Here is a 22,676-nt window from a genome sequence, read left to right as displayed (position 1 = left end):
TGTTCAGGTGTATATCAGTATGTAGTGTCTCTACTTTAAAGAGTCCTCTCCTGCTGATGTTCAGGTGTATATCAGTATGTAGTGTCTCTACTTTAAAGAGTCCTCTCCTGCTGATGTTCAGGTGTGTATCAGTATGTAGTGTCTCTACTTTAAAGAGTCCTCTCCTGCTGATGTTCAGGTGTATATCAGTATGTAGTGTCTCTACTGTGACATGTCTGCTCTGATTGGTTAGCTGGCCGGCTCTGTTGTTATTGGTCAACATCTTAGAGATGTCCCTCTAATGGAATCATGTTTTTAATATTGCTTTTTTTTCAATCTAATTGTTATCCACAATCACATCTTAAATTGATCCAGATGAATAGGGTCATAATAACCGTGCATATACTGTAATCTGGTGTCAGTGTGCAGAGCCTCTGTGGTTGAGATGGGGATGCTGGTTCCGATCCTGGATCTGATCCGGTCCGGAGACTCCAGCGCTCAGAGCCACTCCTGCGCCTGCCTCCTCGCCTCCTCAGGTGGGTGCAGAAGGATTTAAGGTCTTTAAATTGTTTAATAATAATTATTCTCTCGGTGTCTGGCTGTTACATATTTTTATATATATTTGTTTTTGTATTCGGGATTGTGGGAAACGGTATGTTGATCTCTCTGTCTGTACACACAAACTGAAAGATTGACAATAAAGTTCACTTTGACTTTTGAAAGTTTAACATGTATTTCCGTGCAGAGTCGAACAGAGAGACTGTCATGTTGGAGGGAGTGAAGCCTCTGCTGGCTTTAGCCAGATCCTACGACCCTCGAGAGCAGCAGGTGGCCTCCTGGGCTCTGCTGCACCTCACACACTCAGGTAGGGTCACTTCCTTTAAAGGTCCCCTATTATACTGTTTTTCATCAATATATTATAGGTCTCAGATATATACAAACATGTCTCTGAAGTGTTTGGCTCCAAACACCAAACAGATCATTGCAGCATTACCCAGAATCCCCTCTGTTTCAGCCCTGTTTCCAAAGTGCTGATTCTCTGTCTGTTACTTTAGATGAAAATAAGGAGCCCCTCCCCACGCCCCTCTGAGAGACATTTGGTTACAAAGAACTCAATGGTGCTCTAGGAGGAGATTCAGGTGATAAGATGGGGGGGGGGGTTACCTTGGTTGCTGATTGGCTAATGGTTACACAAGACAAAAAATCGCTATGACATCATTAAGTGGCCAAAATCTGATCAGCTCATTTTCAGACAGGTTTTTATATCAAATGGATCAGGACAAAAAGTGAGAGAATTTTTTTTCCTGAAACTTTCAGAGTCTCTTTCCACAGAGGGGACACATGTTGATGAAGAGAGACATGAAGAAGAGGGACACATTGAGAGAAGAGAAGAGGGGACACATGTTGATGTAGAAGAGACATGAAGAAGAGGATTTTGCATAATAGGTGACCTTTAAATCCTCACATATTTAACAAAAGCAGATGTTTTTTTCTGGTGTTATGCTCCTCTCTCTCTCTCCAGATTGGTCCAGGAGGCTGCTGGGTGATGCGGGGGGTTTCCCGGTTCTGGTTCTGCTGCTGCAGGGCTCAGACTCAGAGGTCCAGTTCTACAGCTGCTCCGCCCTCTGCAACATCTCTTCTGCTCGGGAGCTCCACCCGAAGCTGCTCAGCATCGGGAGTCACTTCCTGTTGAAGTCCCTGCTGACGCTCGCCTCCTCCTCCGTGCAAAATGTAACGTTGAGTTTCTCCTTCCTCAAGATTCAAGGCTTTATTGTCATGTGTACATAGCTACAGTGTAGGTATATCAATGAACATCTGAGGTCACACGCTCCTCCAACAGAGCAACACAATAAAACAGATAAAATAGAATTTCATTGCCATTTCTCCGCTGTAGCTTTGAATCTTTTGAATCCATCATATGTATATACAGTATATTATAAGCCTATATTCATGCTACTGCAGTATTTGTTTACCTTTTTCTAAAGAACATTTTAATTGTGTATATTGTTTATAGTGATTGATATACTATTTTTCATTTTCATTTTAATTAACTCTTTTCCACTTTTGAGTATTTGTATTTTAATGTTGAGCACACTGGTCCTGTAACAAAAATAATTTCGCAATTTGGGATTAATAAAGTACCTACCTACCTAACTATCTATCTATCTATCTATCGACTGTAGAGGTGAGTTTGAAGGTAAGTTCACAAAAATGTATGATTAAAAATTCAGTTTTGTTGTTACAGACTCTCTCACAGAATGGTAAATATTTTCCCATTTCATTTTGCTGATGCTTTTATCCATTGAAATAACAATAAGTGCATGTAACCATGAAGATGCAAACTCAAAAAGTGTCTATACTAGATGTGAGAAAATGTATTTTAAATACATTTTTACCATTGAAGATAGTACTTGTGTATTTTTAACTAAAGTAACTTTTTTAATTTCCCATAATATTTATATTTTGCGTGGACTGTGACATGTTGTGTGGAGTGTTTTTCGAGCAAGGCAAGTTTATTTATATAGCACCTTTCAACACAAGGCAATTCAAAGTGTTGCCAAAGTGGCAATTCAAAGATCTTGTCAAACAAAACAAGCTAATATAGAATAACACAGATATAAAATACATGAATAAAAGTTACAGTGCAGTGTAAGAGATGAATAGTTCAATTAAAAGCAGCGTCAAAAAGAAAAGTCTTCAGGCTGGATTTAAAAGTAGACAGAGTTGCAGCCGACCGGCAGGTTTCTGGGAGTTTGTTCCAGATACTTGGAGCATCATAACTGAACTTCTCCATGTTTAGTTCTGACTCTGGGGACAGAAAAGTGCACCGTACTTTAACAACAAACTCCTCCTAGGGATTTTATCCAATCATCTTCAAATCTTGACAGTAGCATCTCAAGACCTGGGAGATGAAAAGTTAGTGGCGCCCATTTTGACTCTCGCCTGATGGCTCTGTGATCCCTTTCCATGGAAGGTGATTATCTCCTAACGCCAGCTGACACGCTCCAAACGGCCCCAAACGTCACATGATGGTTAATGCTTCGGCCCTGAACAGCTCATCTCCAAATCTGAGGTGCCGAAACACGATATTGCTGTGACACCAATGGACACGGTCCGATCGCTACCAAATTTCACATGTAATCACCGGTCCATGCCTCAAAACATCTACATTACAACAGAATTGTGTCGAAGTCTTTACGTTTGGTGTCAATCATGATGAAGTCCAAGCTATGTAACATGAATGGCATGTCTCCCAAAGAGTTTATGGAAATCAAAAATAGTCATAATTGTCTATGATAAACTGTGTAGCCGTAATATAGAAACTCAGAGACTTAATGTCCCCTTTAAACCCACCATATGTAATCCCACAGCTGTTACGGCATACAATAATGTACTGTATTATAAACGCTTTGTAATCTAGAGCCTTTGCTATAAATCATAATATTATAATATCATATTTTCCAGTGTTCCCCAAGTGATAAACTTAAGTATAAAATAAAAGTACTTAAGTATTTCCATCTTATTCATCTTTATACTTTTCTAAATCACTTCATCTCTCAGGTAACTATTTTACTTTTTACTCAGTTACGTTTTTCTTACATTACATTAAATTACATTGCATTCTTTTAGATATACTGAACAATTTGTACTAACCCTAACCCTAAACCCTATCCATACCATAATTAGGTAATTTTAAATGTGAGTTTTCATTAACTTGTGTCTGTTAAAGGTGGGGTAGGTCATTTTGGAGAAACCAGCTCGAGTGCGCTAGAATTTGAAAATACACAACCGGAAAAGATCTGCCACTTCCTTACAGAGCCCCTCCTCCAACACACACGAACGCGCACATGACCAATGAGGGCACGAGATAAGTTTGTGCACAGATGGAAGGCTGACAGGCAGGTAGGCCATCCAGTTATTTTAGCCGGGCCGGCTCAGATGATTGGTCGTGCTTTTTACAGTACTACAGCTTCCACAGATGATATTTATTTATGGATTTGTTGTCAAAGCACTTCAGATATTCATTGCTATCGGGATGTTAAGAGCATTCCATGGAATATAACAACAAGTGTATCTCCAGCCGGTTTCTCAAACTTACCTACCCCACCTTTAATGGGTTTAGAAATCTTCCTACTTCTCAAGATAAATAAACTATTTGTTAGTGAAACCCTGACAGCGATGATTTTTTTACCAAAGTTTTGCAGATAATAATTACGCATTTCTATTTAAGTGAGGTTTTAAATGTTTGTGTTGTTGAATCAAAAGCACATCACATAAGGCATATATTTTCAGTTTTTATTTGACTCTATTGAGGTGAGTGACTCCATGTTTCAGTCAATACAATTACATGTTCCGCTCTTCACCTCAACATTTGGAGTATTGAAGTCCCAGAATATTTGACCAGCTTCTATGAACACATTTAAAAAATATATACATATATAATGGAATTGAATGTGTACAGTGAGACAAATATAAAAACACTTTTATATTTCATACCATGGGTTGTTTTATTTATGAAAGTGTTGATTAAACATACAATGAATAAAAAGAAGTACTTTAGTAACCAAAATGTATACAGTAAATAATGTATACTGTATATGTTTACACAGTGAGGCACACGCGTACAAAGATAGATTTGAATTTGTATTTTATTTTTAAATCAAATCCTAATTGTATTGGGCGAACCTGAGCTCCAGGAGAAAACCCAAAAGTGGATCAGATAGGGTTTTCTCCTGGAGCTCAGGTTTTCCAGAAATCCATATTAATAAGGATTCAAAAAAACATCAGCACTAAGTCCCTCCTCCATTTCCCTCACCTCACTCCACCCTCCAAAGCGTCTTTGAGTTCAAGAAAAGCGCTATATAAATATAATGTTTTGTTGTGTCTTCCCCCTCATACGGTGTTCCTGAAGTGCAAGTCAAAACAACATTTCAGAAAACACTTAAACATTTCACATTTTACGGAAAGGGTATTCCTTTAAGGAGAACACTTCTTGTTTGTGATTGGACAGAGCCAGCCAGAGAAGTTGCTGTGATTGGTTGTTTTTGCTGCCAGTCAAGAAATTATGCTTTGTGATTGGTCCGCACCCGGCCAACAGCACCACGTATTTCCTGTTTGGTACTGTTCAGCTGTTTCTTCACGAATTGTAAACTGAGTTGGAAAGAATGGAAGAAGAGATGGAACGAAGGATATACATACGATGTTATCCTCGACATGCTGTCAACCCATCACGACATCTACATGTCCCTTAGAACCAGGGGTGTAGTGCTGCCGGAGCGCCGCTCCGGTTGTTAGCATCTGGTTAGCTAGCTATGCTAACGTACATAAGGAGTTGTTTCTACAACAAGGTGGAGGAGAGTCCTCTCCTTTCAGACTGAGAGGATCTTATAACTACAGCTCAGTAATAATAATAATAATAATAATAATAATACATTTGATTTATATAGCATACTTTAAACATAAAAGGTTAAAATAAAATAAATAAATAAAGTAAGTGAGGTCTCCTCAGTCCTAACTCTTTAAACTGCGCTCTCAGGGTTCTAAGCAGGGGTGTAGTGCTATTTTTATAAGTGCAGGAGCGCACCTATGACCAACAAAAAAGCAACATATGGACATAGGCTACTATATCAAATGTATTTAGAATTCTATCCATGTGACCCTTTTTTTTGTGGGTGGTGGACCTAACATCCTCTAGGGGGGTCCGGGGGCATGCTCCCCCGGGAAGATGATTTTTTTAAATGTTGAAATTAAATGCATCAATCTGCTGCACTTTGAGAGCAAAGTTAGGGACTAAATCTATGGATACCTCTCTCAACAACACCCAAGTGAAACAGTACTGTAAACAGAAGTACCTTTTCTTTATGCATATCTTACTAATCACTCCCCTTTTAAACTGTATTTTAGTTTTACTGTCCTATAGTATGAGTTGGAATTATTTCATACCTGTTTTTCATTTATTCTCTTATTTTTTATAACTATAATGATAATAAAAAGGTGTGCTTTGGAAATACTTGTTTACATAAATGGTGACCAAACCGTTTGAGACCCACTGAGATAGCTTAGACTAAAGTTAACTATCTAAACACTCAGAGTCCTTTAGCTCACTGAGCTGTAGTTATAAGATCCTCTCAGTCTGACAGGAGAGGACTCTCCTCCACCTTGTTGTAGAAACAACTCCTTATGTACGTTAGCATAGCTAGCTAACCAGATGCTAACAACCGGAGCGGCGCTCCGGCAGCTGTGACTACCCGATTTGCATCTCTGCCCGATTTGCATTGCGCAAGCGCGAGATGGTCCGCCATATTGGACAGCTACATACGGCAACCCAAATAGGACATTTGTTTCGCAAAGTAGAAAAAAATAATAAAAAAACCCGGCAACATTAATCTGAACGAGAGAGAGAGTTATTGTTATTACAACGTGACTTCACTATTATTTAACAAATACTTTTATTGGGTTAATTACATTCTTAGAATAAGTGAGAAATTGATTTAACTTCTGTTAGACAGTTATCATACTGAAGAAATATTTACTGTGAATGTATGCAAAAATGTTTGGCATTAATAATTTATATGTAATTACATTAACTATGAATGTCTTTCATTTTATTTCAAATTAAATACAATTACATAAAAGATTTTCCATAAAAAAGTTGATTGAAGAACACATCTCTGTTATTAGATCAGTAGTTTTCTTATATGACAATTATTGCTACATTTGAAAGGTCTTTACCAGCTTTGGAATTATATATATATATATCGTTCAGATTAATGTTGTCTGGTTTTTTTAGTTTTCTTTTTCTGCTTTGCCAAACGCCACTGTGTGAAGTGTCCTATTTGGGTTGCCGTATGTAGCTGTCCAATACGGCAGACCATCTCACGCTTGCGCAATGCAAATCGGACAAAGATGCAAATCGGGTAGTCACAAGCACTACACCCCTGGTTCTAAGGGACATGTAGATGTCGTGATGGGTTGACAGCATGTCGAGGATAACATCGTATGTATATCCTTCGTTCCATCTCTTCTTCCATTTTTTCCAACTCAGTTTACAATTCGTGAAGAAACAGCTGAACAGTACCAAACAGGAAATACGTGGTGCTGTCGGCCGGGTGCGGACCAATCACGAAGCGTCATTTCTTAACTGGCAGCAAAAACAACCAATCACAGCAGTGCTCCTCTGGCTGGCTCTGTCCAATCACAAACAAGAAGTGTTCTCCCTAAAGGAATACCCTTTCCGTAAAATGTGAAATGTTTAAGTGTTTTCTGAAATGTTGTTTTGACTTGCACTTCAGGAACACCGTATGAGGGGGAAGACACAACAATACATTATATTTATATAGCACTTTTCTTGAACTCAAAGACGCTTTGGAGGGTGGAGTGAGGTGAGGGAAATGGAGGAGGGACTTAGTGCTGATGTTTTTTTTAATCCTTATTAATATGGATTTCTGGAAAACCTGAGCTCCAGAAAACCCTATCTGAGCAAAAAGTGAAGGAGGGAGGGGGTGAGGTAGGAGGAAGGAGGCGAGGTAGGAGGAAGGAGGCGAGGTAGGAAGGAGCTGAGGGAAATGGAGGAGGGACTTAGTGTTGATGTTTTTTTTAATCCTTATTAATATGGATTTCTGGAAAACCTGAGCTCCAGGAGAAAACCCTATCTGAGCAAAAAGTGAAGGAGGGAGGGGGTGAGGTAGGAAGAAGGAGGTGAGGGAAATGGAGGGAGGGAGTTACTGTTGTCCAGCTGGAGCTGGAGCTGAATCACCAGAAGTTTCCTCCATCTTCTCCATCTTCTCTGAGGAGGTGTTTCTCGCGTCTTTGGCTTTCTTCCTCATCTCCTTCTCTTGCATCTTGCTTATCATTTTCTGCAAGGCAACGTCTCTATCCTCAGTCTCCCCTCTCCTGCGAGAGAAGAAACCTCTGCTCTTATTCTTCATGTGAAGACAGAGGTCTTCCAGAAGTTTATTTTCCTCCTCCATCTTTTTCTCAGTTGTTGCCCAGCTCAGTCTTCTCTGAGCCAGGTCGTCCCTCTGCTCCTCCACCTGTTTCAGTTGTGTCTCCGTCAGATGAAGCTTGGTCTCCATGCTCTGGTGTTTCTGGACGACCTCGTCCTTCTTCTGAGTTACCTCATTTAATTTGGTCTCCACCAAATTAACCTTGGACTCCCAGCTCTCCTGGTTCTGGGCCAGGTCTTTGGAGAACTTCTTCTTCTGGTCTTCCAATTGGTTTTCCAACTGCTTGACATCCGTCTCCTTGCGTTGGACAAACTGATCCCAGTTCAGCTGTTTTTCAGCCAGGTCTTTGGAGAACTTCTCCTCCTGCTCTCTCATCTGTTCTTTCAGCTGTTTGACGTCCGTCTCCCAGCTCAGGTTATTTTCGGCCAGGCTCTTAGTGAACTTTTCCTCGCATTGAAGGAGTTGTTCCTCTCTTCTCTGCAGCAGGTTTAAAGTCACCAGGTTGGCCTCGTTGTGTTGGTCTGAGAGCTTCTGTTGCTGTGTCTCATACCGTGCCACTGTGTCTTCCAGCTGCTCTTTGTGTTGAAGCTCTGCAGCTTCCATGTTCTCCTCCAGATCGCTGTTTCTATCCTCCAAGATTGTCACACACTCAAGGAGTTCATCCCCTTTTCTTATCAGCTCTTTGATGATCTCTGGGTCACACTGCAGGGGAACATCATTATTCTCGCTGTCAGATGTCGCCTGGTCCTTCTCGTCTGAGACATTTCCTTTCTCTGCCTCATGCCTTGCCACAATTTGGTCCAACTGCCTCTTGTGTTGGCGTTCTGCATCTTCAATATTCCCATTCAGACGGGAGATTTCTGCCTCATGCTCCATGTTGGTGTCAACCAGCTTTTTGTTCCTGTAGCCCAGGAGCTCCTCAAGACGTTTGACCTTGTCTTTTTGGTTGCGCATACTGTGGCAAAATGTCGTCCTCTCCTCCTGAAATGCCCCACGATACTCATCCAGGCCATATATCTGGCCATTTCTGCAGTGGACCTGCCTGTAAGCTCGATCCGCTTCAGCTCCATGGTCGAATGGCCTGGGGTTTCCCCTGTTGTTCTGGGGGCTTCTTCTATCCATGGCACCGTCTGTAGACTTGTGTTGTGCGTAGGTAGAATAATCTATTTCTCTTTGGAAGAAGTGTTCTGTGTAGAAGTCTGCGAAGGTTGTCTGAATGCGTCTAACCACTTACAGCTCTGGAGTGAAGAGTGACGAGTGAATGCACATCACAGCCCTTGCAATCTTCCTTCAGACTCCTGTGACATCATCATGACATCACAGATCTCTTTGATCTTCTGTGACGGAACACTCATCAAAGCCAATGATGTCATCGCTTCAGTGTGTCAGGATGTCATAAGTGATGTCACTGAAATAGTTTGGTTTAGATTTATGGTGTTGCCATGGAAACACAAACTCGCAATAATACAAATTATAGTAATACATTTAATTGTTATGGCGCTTTTCCTAGTGCTCAAAGATGCTTTACATAAAATCAGAAACAGAAACAGTACAAACTAAACAAAACAACAATAAACAACAATAAAACTCAATGTTGTCACAAGTCAAAAGTACATAGTCCAAATGGCACCAAACGTCACATGATAGTTAACGCTCTGGCCCTGAACAGCTCTACGTCAAATCTGATCATCTCATCATATGCTGTTGCCATGGAAACACGAACTCGCCATAAAACACGATGTCAACGTAACTCAATGGTAAATGGTCCAAACATCACCAAACTTCAGATGACCATTAATGGTAGAGCCCTCAACTCGTCTCTGATAACGAGGCAGCCCTCCAGACATCTGAGCCAATTGTGAGTCTTCACCGCATGCCGTAGCCATGATGTGGCGCCCATATTGAGGCTCGCTTGATGGCTATGTGATGGAGCTGGACTGTGTGTTGTTGTGTGTAGATCTGATCCAGGAGCAGCTGATGGATCTGGACTGTGTGTTGTTGTGTGTAGATCTGATCCAGGAGCAGCTGATGGATCTGGACTGTGTGTTGTTGTGTGTCGATCTGATCCAGGAGCAGCTGATGGAGCTGGACTGTGTGTTGTTGTGTGTAGATCTGATCCAGGAGCAGCTGATGGAGCTGGACTGTGTGTTGTTGTGTGTAGATCTGATCCAGGAGCAGCTGATGGAGCTGGACTGTGTGTTGTTGTGTGTAGATCTGATCCAGGAGCAGCTGATGGATCTGGACTGTGTGTTGTTGTGTGTAGATCTGATCCAGGAGCAGCTGATGGATCTGGACTGTGTGTTGTTGTGTGTAGATCTGATCCAGGAGCAGCTGATGGAGCTGGACTGTGTGTTGTTGTGTGTAGATCTGATCCAGGAGCAGCTGATGGATCTGGACTGTGTGTTGTTGTGTGTAGATCTGATCCTGGAGCAGCTGATAGATCTGGACTGTGTGTTGTTGTGTGTAGATCTGATCCAGGAGCAGCTGATGGATCTGGACTGTGTGTTGTTGTGTGTCGATCTGATCCAGGAGCAGCTGATGGATCTGGACTGTGTGTTGTTGTGTGTAGATCTGATCCTGGAGCAGCTGATGGAGCTGGACTGTGTGTTGTTGTGTGTAGATCTGATCCTGGAGCAGCTGATGAAGCTGGACTGTGTGTTGTTGTTGTTTGTAGATCTGATCCAGGAGCAGCTGATGGATCTGGACTGTGTGTTGTTGTGTGTAGATCTGATCCAGGAGCAGCTGATGGATCTGGACTGTGTGTTGTTGTGTGTAGATCTGATCCAGGAGCAGCTGATGGATCTGGACTGTGTGTTGTTGTGTGTAGATCTGATCCAGGAGCAGCTGATGGATCTGGACTGTGTGTTGTTGTGTGTAGATCTGATCCTGGAGCAGCTGATAGATCTGGACTGTGTGTTGTTGTGTGTAGATCTGATCCAGGAGCAGCTGATGGATCTGGACTGTGTGTTGTTGTGTGTAGATCTGATCCAGGAGCAGCTGATAGATCTGGACTGTGTGTTGTTGTGTGTAGATCTGATCCTGGAGCAGCTGATAGATCTGGACTGTGTGTTGTTGTGTGTAGATCTGATCCAGGAGCAGCTGATGGATCTGGACTGTGTGTTGTTGTGTGTAGATCTGATCCAGGAGCAGCTGATGGATCTGGACTGTGTGTTGTTGTGTGTAGATCTGATCCAGGAGCAGCTGATGGATCTGGACTGTGTGTTGTTGTGTGTAGATCTGATCCTGGAGCAGCTGATGGAGCTGGACTGTGTGTTGTTGTGTGTAGATCTGATCCTGGAGCAGCTGATGAAGCTGGACTGTGTGTTGTTGTTGTTTGTAGATCTGATCCAGGAGCAGCTGATGGATCTGGACTGTGTGTTGTTGTGTGTAGATCTGATCCAGGAGCAGCTGATGGATCTGGACTGTGTGTTGTTGTGTGTAGATCTGATCCAGGAGCAGCTGATGGATCTGGACTGTGTGTTGTTGTGTGTAGATCTGATCCAGGAGCAGCTGATGGATCTGGACTGTGTGTTGTTGTGTGTAGATCTGATCCTGGAGCAGCTGATAGATCTGGACTGTGTGTTGTTGTGTGTAGATCTGATCCAGGAGCAGCTGATGGATCTGGACTGTGTGTTGTTGTGTGTAGATCTGATCCAGGAGCAGCTGATAGATCTGGACTGTGTGTTGTTGTGTGTAGATCTGATCCAGGAGCAGCTGATGGATCTGGACTGTGTGTTGTTGTGTGTAGATCTGATCCAGGAGCAGCTGATGGATCTGGACTGTGTGTTGTTGTGTGTAGATCTGATCCAGGAGCAGCTGATGGATCTGGACTGTGTGTTGTTGTTTGTAGATCTGATCCAGGAGCAGCTGATGGAGCTGGACTGTGTGTTGTTGTGTGTAGATCTGATCCAGGAGCAGCTGATGGATCTGGACTGTGTGTTGTTGTGTGTAGATCTGATCCAGGAGCAGCTGATGGATCTGGACTGTGTGTTGTTGTGTGTAGATCTGATCCTGGAGCAGCTGATAGATCTGGACTGTGTGTTGTTGTGTGTAGATCTGATCCAGGAGCAGCTGATGGATCTGGACTGTGTGTTGTTGTGTGTAGATCTGATCCAGGAGCAGCTGATAGATCTGGACTGTGTGTTGTTGTGTGTAGATCTGATCCTGGAGCAGCTGATAGATCTGGACTGTGTGTTGTTGTGTGTAGATCTGATCCAGGAGCAGCTGATGGATCTGGACTGTGTGTTGTTGTGTGTCGATCTGATCCAGGAGCAGCTGATGGATCTGGACTGTGTGTTGTTGTGTGTAGATCTGATCCTGGAGCAGCTGATGGAGCTGGACTGTGTGTTGTTGTGTGTAGATCTGATCCTGGAGCAGCTGATGGAGCTGGACTGTGTGTTGTTGTTGTTTGTAGATCTGATCCTGGAGCAGCTGATGGATCTGGACTGTGTGTTGTTGTGTGTAGATCTGATCCAGGAGCAGCTGATGGATCTGGACTGTGTGTTGTTGTGTGTAGATCTGATCCAGGAGCAGCTGATGGATCTGGACTGTGTGTTGTTGTGTGTAGATCTGATCCAGGAGCAGCTGATGGATCTGGACTGTGTGTTGTTGTGTGTAGATCTGATCCTGGAGCAGCTGATAGATCTGGACTGTGTGTTGTTGTGTGTAGATCTGATCCAGGAGCAGCTGATGGATCTGGACTGTGTGTTGTTGTGTGTAGATCTGATCCAGGAGCAGCTGATAGATCTGGACTGTGTGTTGTTGTGTGTAGATCTGATCCAGGAGCAGCTGATGGATCTGGACTGTGTGTTGTTGTGTGTAGATCTGATCCAGGAGCAGCTGATGGATCTGGACTGTGTGTTGTTGTGTGTAGATCTGATCCAGGAGCAGCTGATGGATCTGGACTGTGTGTTGTTGTGTGTAGATCTGATCCAGGAGCAGCTGATGGAGCTGGACTGTGTGTTGTTGTGTGTAGATCTGATCCTGGAGCAGCTGATAGATCTGCACTGTGTGTTGTTGTGTGTAGATCTGATCCAGGAGCAGCTGATGGATCTGGACTGTGTGTTGTTGTGTGTAGATCTGATCCAGGAGCAGCTGATAGATCTGGACTGTGTGTTGTTGTGTGTAGATCTGATCCAGGAGCAGCTGATGGATCTGGACTGTGTGTTGTTGTGTGTAGATCTGATCCAGGAGCAGCTGATGGATCTGGACTGTGTGTTGTTGTTTGTAGATCTGATCCAGGAGCAGCTGATGGAGCTGGACTGTGTGTTGTTGTGTGTAGATCTGATCCAGGAGCAGCTGATGGATCTGGACTGTGTGTTGTTGTGTGTAGATCTGATCCAGGAGCAGCTGATGGATCTGGACTGTGTGTTGTTTTGTGTAGATCTGATCCTGGAGCAGCTGATAGATCTGGACTGTGTGTTGTTGTGTGTAGATCAGATCCAGGAGCAGCTGATGGATCTGGACTGTGTGTTGTTGTGTGTAGATCTGATCCAGGAGCAGCTGATGGATCTGGACTGTGTGTTGTTGTTTGTAGATCTGATCCAGGAGCAGCTGATGGAGCTGGACTGTGTGTTGTTGTGTGTAGATCTGATCCAGGAGCAGCTGATGGATCTGGACTGTGTGTTGTTGTGTGTAGATCTGATCCAGGAGCAGCTGATGGATCTGGACTGTGTGTTGTTTTGTGTAGATCTGATCCTGGAGCAGCTGATAGATCTGGACTGTGTGTTGTTGTGTGTAGATCAGATCCAGGAGCAGCTGATGGATCTGGACTGTGTGTTGTTGTGTGTAGATCTGATCCAGGAGCAGCTGATAGATCTGGACTGTGTGTTGTTGTGTGTAGATCTGATCCTGGAGCAGCTGATAGATCTGGACTGTGTGTTGTTGTGTGTAGATCTGATCCAGGAGCAGCTGATGGATCTGGACTGTGTGTTGTTGTGTGTCGATCTGATCCAGGAGCAGCTGATGGATCTGGACTGTGTGTTGTTGTGTGTAGATCTGATCCTGGAGCAGCTGATGGAGCTGGACTGTGTGTTGTTGTGTGTAGATCTGATCCTGGAGCAGCTGATGAAGCTGGACTGTGTGTTGTTGTTGTTTGTAGATCTGATCCAGGAGCAGCTGATGGATCTGGACTGTGTGTTGTTGTGTGTAGATCTGATCCAGGAGCAGCTGATGGATCTGGACTGTGTGTTGTTGTGTGTAGATCTGATCCAGGAGCAGCTGATGGATCTGGACTGTGTGTTGTTGTGTGTAGATCTGATCCAGGAGCAGCTGATGGATCTGGACTGTGTGTTGTTGTGTGTAGATCTGATCCTGGAGCAGCTGATAGATCTGGACTGTGTGTTGTTGTGTGTAGATCTGATCCAGGAGCAGCTGATGGATCTGGACTGTGTGTTGTTGTGTGTAGATCTGATCCAGGAGCAGCTGATGGATCTGGACTGTGTGTTGTTGTGTGTAGATCTGATCCAGGAGCAGCTGATGGATCTGGACTGTGTGTTGTTGTGTGTAGATCTGATCCAGGAGCAGCTGATGGAGCTGGACTGTGTGTTGTTGTGTGTAGATCTGATCCTGGAGCAGCTGATAGATCTGGACTGTGTGTTGTTGTGTGTAGATCTGATCCAGGAGCAGCTGATGGATCTGGACTGTGTGTTGTTGTGTGTAGATCTGATCCAGGAGCAGCTGATAGATCTGGACTGTGTGTTGTTTGTGTGTAGATCTGATCCAGGAGCAGCTGATGGATCTGGACTGTGTGTTGTTGTGTGTAGATCTGATCCAGGAGCAGCTGATGGATCTGGACTGTGTGTTGTTGTGTGTAGATCTGATCCAGGAGCAGCTGATGGATCTGGACTGTGTGTTGTTGTTTGTAGATCTGATCCAGGAGCAGCTGATGGAGCTGGACTGTGTGTTGTTGTGTGTAGATCTGATCCAGGAGCAGCTGATGGATCTGGACTGTGTGTTGTTGTGTGTAGATCTGATCCAGGAGCAGCTGATGGATCTGGACTGTGTGTTGTTTTGTGTAGATCTGATCCTGGAGCAGCTGATAGATCTGGACTGTGTGTTGTTGTGTGTAGATCTGATCCAGGAGCAGCTGATGGATCTGGACTGTGTGTTGTTGTGTGTAGATCTGATCCAGGAGCAGCTGATAGATCTGGACTGTGTGTTGTTGTGTGTAGATCTGATCCTGGAGCAGCTGATAGATCTGGACTGTGTGTTGTTGTGTGTAGATCTGATCCAGGAGCAGCTGATGGATCTGGACTGTGTGTTGTTGTGTGTCGATCTGATCCAGGAGCAGCTGATGGATCTGGACTGTGTGTTGTTGTGTGTAGATCTGATCCTGGAGCAGCTGATGGAGCTGGACTGTGTGTTGTTGTGTGTAGATCTGATCCTGGAGCAGCTGATGGAGCTGGACTGTGTGTTGTTGTTGTTTGTAGATCTGATCCAGGAGCAGCTGATGGATCTGGACTGTGTGTTGTTGTGTGTAGATCTGATCCAGGAGCAGCTGATGGATCTGGACTGTGTGTTGTTGTGTGTAGATCTGATCCAGGAGCAGCTGATGGATCTGGACTGTGTGTTGTTGTGTGTAGATCTGATCCAGGAGCAGCTGATGGATCTGGACTGTGTGTTGTTGTGTGTAGATCTGATCCTGTAGCAGCTGATAGATCTGGACTGTGTGTTGTTGTGTGTAGATCTGATCCAGGAGCAGCTGATGGATCTGGACTGTGTGTTGTTGTGTGTAGATCTGATCCAGGAGCAGCTGATAGATCTGGACTGTGTGTTGTTGTGTGTAGATCTGATCCAGGAGCAGCTGATGGATCTGGACTGTGTGTTGTTGTGTGTAGATCTGATCCAGGAGCAGCTGATGGATCTGGACTGTGTGTTGTTGTGTGTAGATCTGATCCAGGAGCAGCTGATGGATCTGGACTGTGTGTTGTTGTGTGTAGATCTGATCCAGGAGCAGCTGATGGAGCTGGACTGTGTGTTGTTGTGTGTAGATCTGATCCTGGAGCAGCTGATAGATCTGGACTGTGTGTTGTTGTGTGTAGATCTGATCCTGGAGCAGCTGATAGATCTGGACTGTGTGTTGTTGTGTGTAGATCTGATCCAGGAGCAGCTGATGGATCTGGACTGTGTGTTGTTGTGTGTAGATCTGATCCTGGAGCAGCTGATAGATCTGGACTGCTTGTTGCCTCTGCAGTCACTGCTGAAGACGTCCTCTGCTGTGTGGAGAGAGTCAGCCGTCACACTGCTGTCTGCGCTGACGTCACACACACCGAACAAAGTGAGGTTTCCTCCACAGCGGGATCTTAATAATAATCATTGGTAAACATTAGTGGTGTGTGTCAGCTGTGAAGGGGTTAGATCATGGATTAATAACGACACAATGGGCTTCAGACATGAACGCCCCCTACCTAAGAACAAGAGCCACAGATTCAAGACATTTCTTTTATCATCTTTGTAGATTTTTGGCGACTCCTTGTGATGGTTTAGTCTCTTGTTTGTCATATCCTGTCTTTTCTGTTGTTTTAGTCTCTGTTTGGTCATTCTGCCTCTTTAGAGTTTGTATGTCTCTGTTGGTTGTCTTGTGTCTCTTAGTAGACATTGTTCGCCTCTTTGTGACACTTTAATGCATCTGACGTCATGCTTGCAAAACCTCATGACACAACGTGATGGACCTGGACTCAAACTAGTATTTGTCTTTTCTGTTTTGCTCTTTCTCTGTGGAATACAACTCAAAAGACATCCTTTATCTGTTTTGTAATTTGCCATAATCCTTCACCTTTTTAGATCCACTTAAGTCTGAGTTGTCGGTCATGATAACATCAGAGCACGTTTCCAGACTTGTGAAGTTATCGGGACAAACACAAAATCCTCAGTTATCGTACAACAGTGCGGCCGTCATCAGCAGACTGGAAATGACAGGTACATAATGTTCTGTGAAAGTATGACTACCTGATAGTAAACAGATTGATTTGATGAAACTGTGTGTCTTCATACTGTTTACCCAGGAGAGACGGTCCAGCTGCTGAAGCCTCACTACGTCACCATGCTGGAGTACCTGTCGGTGTTTCTCAGCAGCTTGGCATAGTGACGATATCCAACCTCAAGACAGGTTTGTATTCGTTCTACCCTAGGGTGTTACTTTGTGTTGAAGTTTTGCATCTCTTTTGGACTGTCATGTGTTTTACTGTTAATAGACATTTTGCATCCTTTTGTGGTCAATTTCTTTCATTTTTGTTATTTTGTTAATTGTTTTGTCCCTTTTTAGTAGTTTTGCATTTCTTTTTGGTCATTTTGCATCTTCTTGTAGACGTTTTGCATCTCTTATTAGACTTTTTGTGTCTCTTTATGGTTATATCCGGTCTCTTTTTGGTTGTTTTACGTCTCTTTGGCAGACATTTTGCATCTCTTTTTGTTATTCCTACTTCTGTCTTGTTTTGGCTTTTTTGGTAATCCTTTAATAATCAGTAGGCTAGGGGTTTTCCCCTTTTCTCTGTTACTTTTTTAGACGATGTAAATGTGTTTCTCCTATATTTTTACATGGTCTGCTGTGCGAAACAACCTTTCTAAAAGCGTCCTCATTATTTAGTTAACATTTCTTGATGCATTTTAAACAGTAGTGGGGACAAGATCCACCAAAAGCAACGCAAAGTACTGCAGCCATTTACACCATCTTATCATAGTAGATATTCTTAACAAATGAATCATTATCAGGCCTTGAAATCCAGGAGTTGTGAGTTAGGGACTCATGCTGGAGGTCTCTAGTCCGTCCTTTGGGGGTCTGTGAGCCGCCACATAGAGCCTGCATTTAAACAGATTCACCAGTTTATAACATTACTTTAGCCCTGATCAGAGCCCTGTTTTCTGGGTAAGACAGTGAGGTGCTGTACCCTGGGTCTCTGGGTCTCTGGGTCTCTGAGACCCTGCTAACAGCAGTGATTCTGCTGTTTTTAGCTCATTGTACATTTAACTAATTAAATATGATTAATATGTACATTATCCCGTCTATACTGACACATTTATGTCCATAACTCTGTATGTTTATTGAGTCCAATGTACACCGTCTAAAAACGACAATTATGACTGAATTAAAACAGTTTGACAGCATTGTAACACTCATGTAGCCATGTTTGCAGCCCTGTTCCCTGGGTAACAATTGAATTACCCTCTCCTGTTGAATTAAAACATTTCCCACGGCTTTAAACACTAATGTACCCATGATTCAGACAATTATTCCTGGGTAAATGTGTTATCTTTTCACCCTGGTCCTGAATTAAAACAGTTCCCCCGACTTTAAACACTAATGTACCCATATTTTGCCCACTTATTCCTGGGTTAATATATCATCTTTTCCCCCTGGGTGTGTGTGGCACCATCTGGTGGAACATTTGTGAATTACACTAAAATCCAAAACTTTAATGTTTTTTATCTTAGCGAAATAATGGTTTAATGACCCCAATGTAATGATCATTTATGATTCTGCAGATGTTGTCTACACGTGTATCACAACGGAGTGATTTGGAAAACTCGGTTAGCGAGGTTTATTTTGGTCAATATGAGATGCACTGTTTTCATGTCCCATGTACATGTCTGTACATATGGCCTCACGCACTACTAACATATACTAACGGAGAGTAAAGTAACGAGAAAGTAACACACACACACCTGAAGCTATTATGTTTGATTTTGATTGATTTTACATCTTCCAATTTTTTCTTTCAGACGCAGATGCATGGTTGTCGTGTGTGTGTGTGTGTGTGTGTGTGTGTGTGTGTGTGTGTGTGTGTGTGTGTGTGTGTGTGTGTGTGTGTGTGTGTGTGTGTGTGTGTGTGTGTGTGTGTGTGTGTGTGTGTGTGTGTGTGTGTGTGTGTGTGTGTGTGTGTGTGTGTGTGTGTGCAGGTGTTTTCACAGTAGAAAGAGGCTTTGCAGGACGAGCAAACACACACATGAACGTTTGAAGGTATTCCTTTCTACAGGAGGAACAGACCTGTGCACACGGCGGTGAGAGCATGAGAAACAGAACGAGATGAAAGACGAGAGAAAACAGACGTAAAGGAGAGAGGAAGAAGGAGGAGGAATATTAAAGGCAAACACACGAGAGAAATGGAAGTGAGCGAGGATCATCAAATAAATGACCACCACATACTCTGAGGGTATTCACCCCCCGTCACATGAGACACACTGACTGACTTTAATTAGTATTTATTCAAGTCAGAACTCAACATGTTCTCTCTTCAATACTCATGACAATAATATATTTAAAAAAGATCGACATATATTCTGTCTTTTTCTCAAAAAATAAATCTCTAAATATTCAGATTTATGTTTCACTCACAAAAAAATAGCTCAACAGAAAAAAAGTGCAAAAGAAAACTCAAAACACAGCTACAAATATATATCTTTTATAATATTTAAATATATTTCAAAATGTTTTCCAACTATTTCCAAATGTATTTTCACCCAAAAGTCTCCAAATGTTCAGATAAAAAAAAGAAATTCCAGCTTTCAATTAAAATGTTTCCGATGATTCTGAATCAGAACATGTCAGAAGACTTTGAAAACATAATAATAATTGTGTTCTGTGATCAACATGCTGTCACCATGAGCGATGAAGAGTCGACCCACAAAAACAACCTTTACAGTTTGAACAAACAGACGCTCTGCAGACAGTCAACAAGGATCCAACAAACAACGACAGGACACCAGGTGATCAATCAGGTGATCAATCAGGGGATCAATCAGGTGATCAATCAGGAGGGAGAACACAGGAAGTGAAAACAGACATCACACAGGTGAACACTCTTCAAAATAAAACAAGAAACAGATCATGACACCTATTCACCTGTAGTGTTTCTGTTTTATTAAAGGGGGACAGATTTAGACGAAACACACGGGAGGAAATTATCTTTGGGTGCGTCTCACTTCGGTTATTTTTCATTTCCTCGCTCCTCGGGCTCAGTATCACTGGAAGTTGATTTGTCTGCGCCATCGTGAGTAGCGTCCCAGTGGCCTTATTTTTGCCGGACGAGGAGCGATAATCGAGGAACTACCAGACCATCCACCGGTGAAATCCTCAGACACTCGCCCCGCCCCCTTACTGTGTATCGCTCACTGATTGGACGATGCAGCGCATGCACTGATCTGGCTGCTGTCAGACGATCAGCTGTGCGGCGTCATCACAACCGGACGTCGCTTCACGTGACGCTCCGGAGGAAACGACGTCCCATTGCTCTTAAAACTCATTTCCCTGCTTCTCGTGGTTTCCTTGCGTCTCTCCATGCTTCCTGGTGGGAGGGACTAGACGCAGGGAAACGACGCAAGTGAGGGACGCAAGGAATCCATTTAACCGAAGTGAGATGCAGCCTCTGTGATGTGAGGTAGTGCGCTGCGTTCAAATCCTGTGGGAATGATGAGAGACATGCAAACACTCCCATGTCGACGCAGTGATGAATTAAGCCTTGAACTGTGAATGTAAACCAACGACCTGCAGAGCAAATCAGATATTAAATACAGGATGAATAACAACGGATTCCTCATTCCTCATTCATACAACTGTAACTTTACTTTAACGCCACTTCCTACTTTGACTGGAAGCTGCACTTCCTTTATCTCACAGCTTTCATTTCTACGTACAAAAACAGACCAAGAGCTTAGAAAATGTTTTGTTGTGTGTAACTGTATACACACTAACCCATACATTTACACTGCAATATCCAATGGAGGAATCCCATTGGCTCTCTATCGAGGGTCCTTCCGGATCTGGCCATAAAAATACGTCACCCCTGCACCACCGTAACCCCCCGTTAAAAACCTCACATTCATATTATTGATGAAATCTTTCTTTGTGTTTTAGCATTTGTTATCTTTACGTTGCACATTAATGTCTCTCAGTCCTGTGATGCTCGTCACGTCTCATTTCATCATCTGACAAATCAAATAAATAATCCTTTTCAGGCTTTATGCGACTGTAAACCCTGCTGTGTGTGTGTGTGTGTGTTTGTTACTCATACTCACTGAGGCCCTGTGAGAACAGAACCACAGATTATTAGCAGATATATATATATTTTTAAATGTTGTCTTACTTCATTGATTTTTTCTCGCGGCTCAGTTATCAACACACAGGCCTGTTGCCTTAGTGCTTAACCTTTTAAATAAGAAATAAAACATACATTTGAAGTGCTTTTTGACGCTTTATTATTTATTCTGTCTTATTTAAGCATTATAAAGATATATACCTTCACCTGTGCACGAAGAGCCAAAATAATAATCACTCAAAAAGGTGCAAAACCAACTCAAACATGTACGGGGAAATGCGACTACATCTGGATTTTGGAACCTGGAACGCTCAGGTTGTGGAGGTGAAGAAAACAAACGCTCCACGATCAGGATCTGAAATATGTTTGATACAAATATGTAATAATGCAAGTTTAGTTGTTTAGTTGGTTTAGTTGTTTGTGTTTCCCTAAGTTTACTAGTCATTTACAGTGGCGAGCCGTCAGGGCCCTCTAGGCCCTCTGTGAGGGCCTAAGATATTCTAAAAAATAATATTTAAAAACATTTAAAAAATATATATTTTTTTTAAATATATATTTTTTTAATATTATTTTTGTTATATTTTTCATTAGTTTTACCGAAAAAAAACTTGATTTAATTGTATTTAAAATAACATTTCCAAAGAAATAAATCCTTTGAATCTGCCTGTTCAGTCTCTGTTCAATGTGAAGGGTTACATGAAAGAAGCTCGTCTGGCCCTCTCTGTGATTCACAGAGGGTTGCTATAGTAACTGAACGAGAGAGTAATGTCAAATGACAGTACAATTGACCAATCATATCTTCCCTCTAAATGGGTGGGTTTTATTATCGCGGACTTTATGACAAGTTCCGCCCGCTGTGAAGCTTTTCTTGTTTCCATAGCAACAACAACTTCCTGTCAACAGCGTGAACTCGCCTTCAAAATAAAAGCATGCCAAATTACACTTAAGACATACAACTGTAACGAAAGTAACAAACACAATGCAATATCATTTTCAATGTCAAAGAACACAAATTGGGTTCACAGGTGTTGTTCTGTGTGGTAGAGGGTCGCTGTCATTGATGCGTTTTGCACCCTGGGCCGTTGTTTTGATATTCCGCTGAAGTATACGCTGTGACGTAATAACTTTTTTTTTTCTATTTTTCGAGGGAAGGGGTGGGGGTCAGAGGGCCTAGGTATAAAGCTCACGGCTCGCCACTGGTCATTTATTTTTGGTCAAATACAATACACTGGAGCGATTTTGAGTTACTTCAAAAATAACACAGGAAGGCCCGATCCAACACAAAGACGGGTCTAAAACTTGTCTTTGTGCACGACCAAAATACATTTGTATTTGTTTTCCTCGCCTCCACAACCTGAGCGTTCGTTTCTGCTTCAAATGAAGAAGAACATCCAGATTTACAGCAGAAAGTAAAATACAGAAATAGTAGTTTGTGTCACTTTTCCCCGTACATGTTTGAGCTGGTTTTGCACCTTTTGAGTGATTCAAAACTAGGTTCTTGCACAGGTGAAGGTATATATCTTTATAATGCTTAAACACGACAGAATTAAGCGTCAAAAAGCACTTAAAATACATGTTTTGTTTATTATTTAAAAGGTTAAGCACTAATGCAAAAGGCCTGTGTGTTGATAACTGACACAAACTAATGTATAAATAAAAATGTAATTATCTTTCAAGACATATATTGCTCTTTAAATATACATATTGTTCCATGTACTGT

At 42.6% G+C, this 22,676-nt stretch overlaps 1 protein-coding gene across 1 annotated transcript; it reads left to right on the top strand.

The window, feature by feature from the left end:
- Positions 1–401: 401 nt before the first annotated feature.
- Positions 402–18,676, top strand: LOC117475732 (vacuolar protein 8-like; the record flags this gene model as incomplete). The annotated part of the gene is made up of 9 exons (XM_034122051.1): positions 402–515; positions 725–844; positions 1,502–1,710; positions 2,225–2,240; positions 16,070–16,244; positions 16,518–16,588; positions 16,710–16,844; positions 16,931–17,034; positions 18,645–18,676. Coding segments are annotated over 8 exons (920 nt in total), but the record flags the coding sequence as incomplete, so codon positions are not given.
- Positions 18,677–22,676: the final 4,000 nt, after the last annotated feature.

The sequence above is a fragment of the Trematomus bernacchii genome, unplaced genomic scaffold (assembly GCF_902827165.1).
Source record: "Trematomus bernacchii unplaced genomic scaffold, fTreBer1.1, whole genome shotgun sequence".
Classification (NCBI taxonomy): Eukaryota; Metazoa; Chordata; class Actinopteri; order Perciformes; family Nototheniidae; genus Trematomus; species Trematomus bernacchii.
Note: the sequence above shows the minus strand (reverse complement) of the source record. Positions and strands in the feature narration are given on the sequence as shown.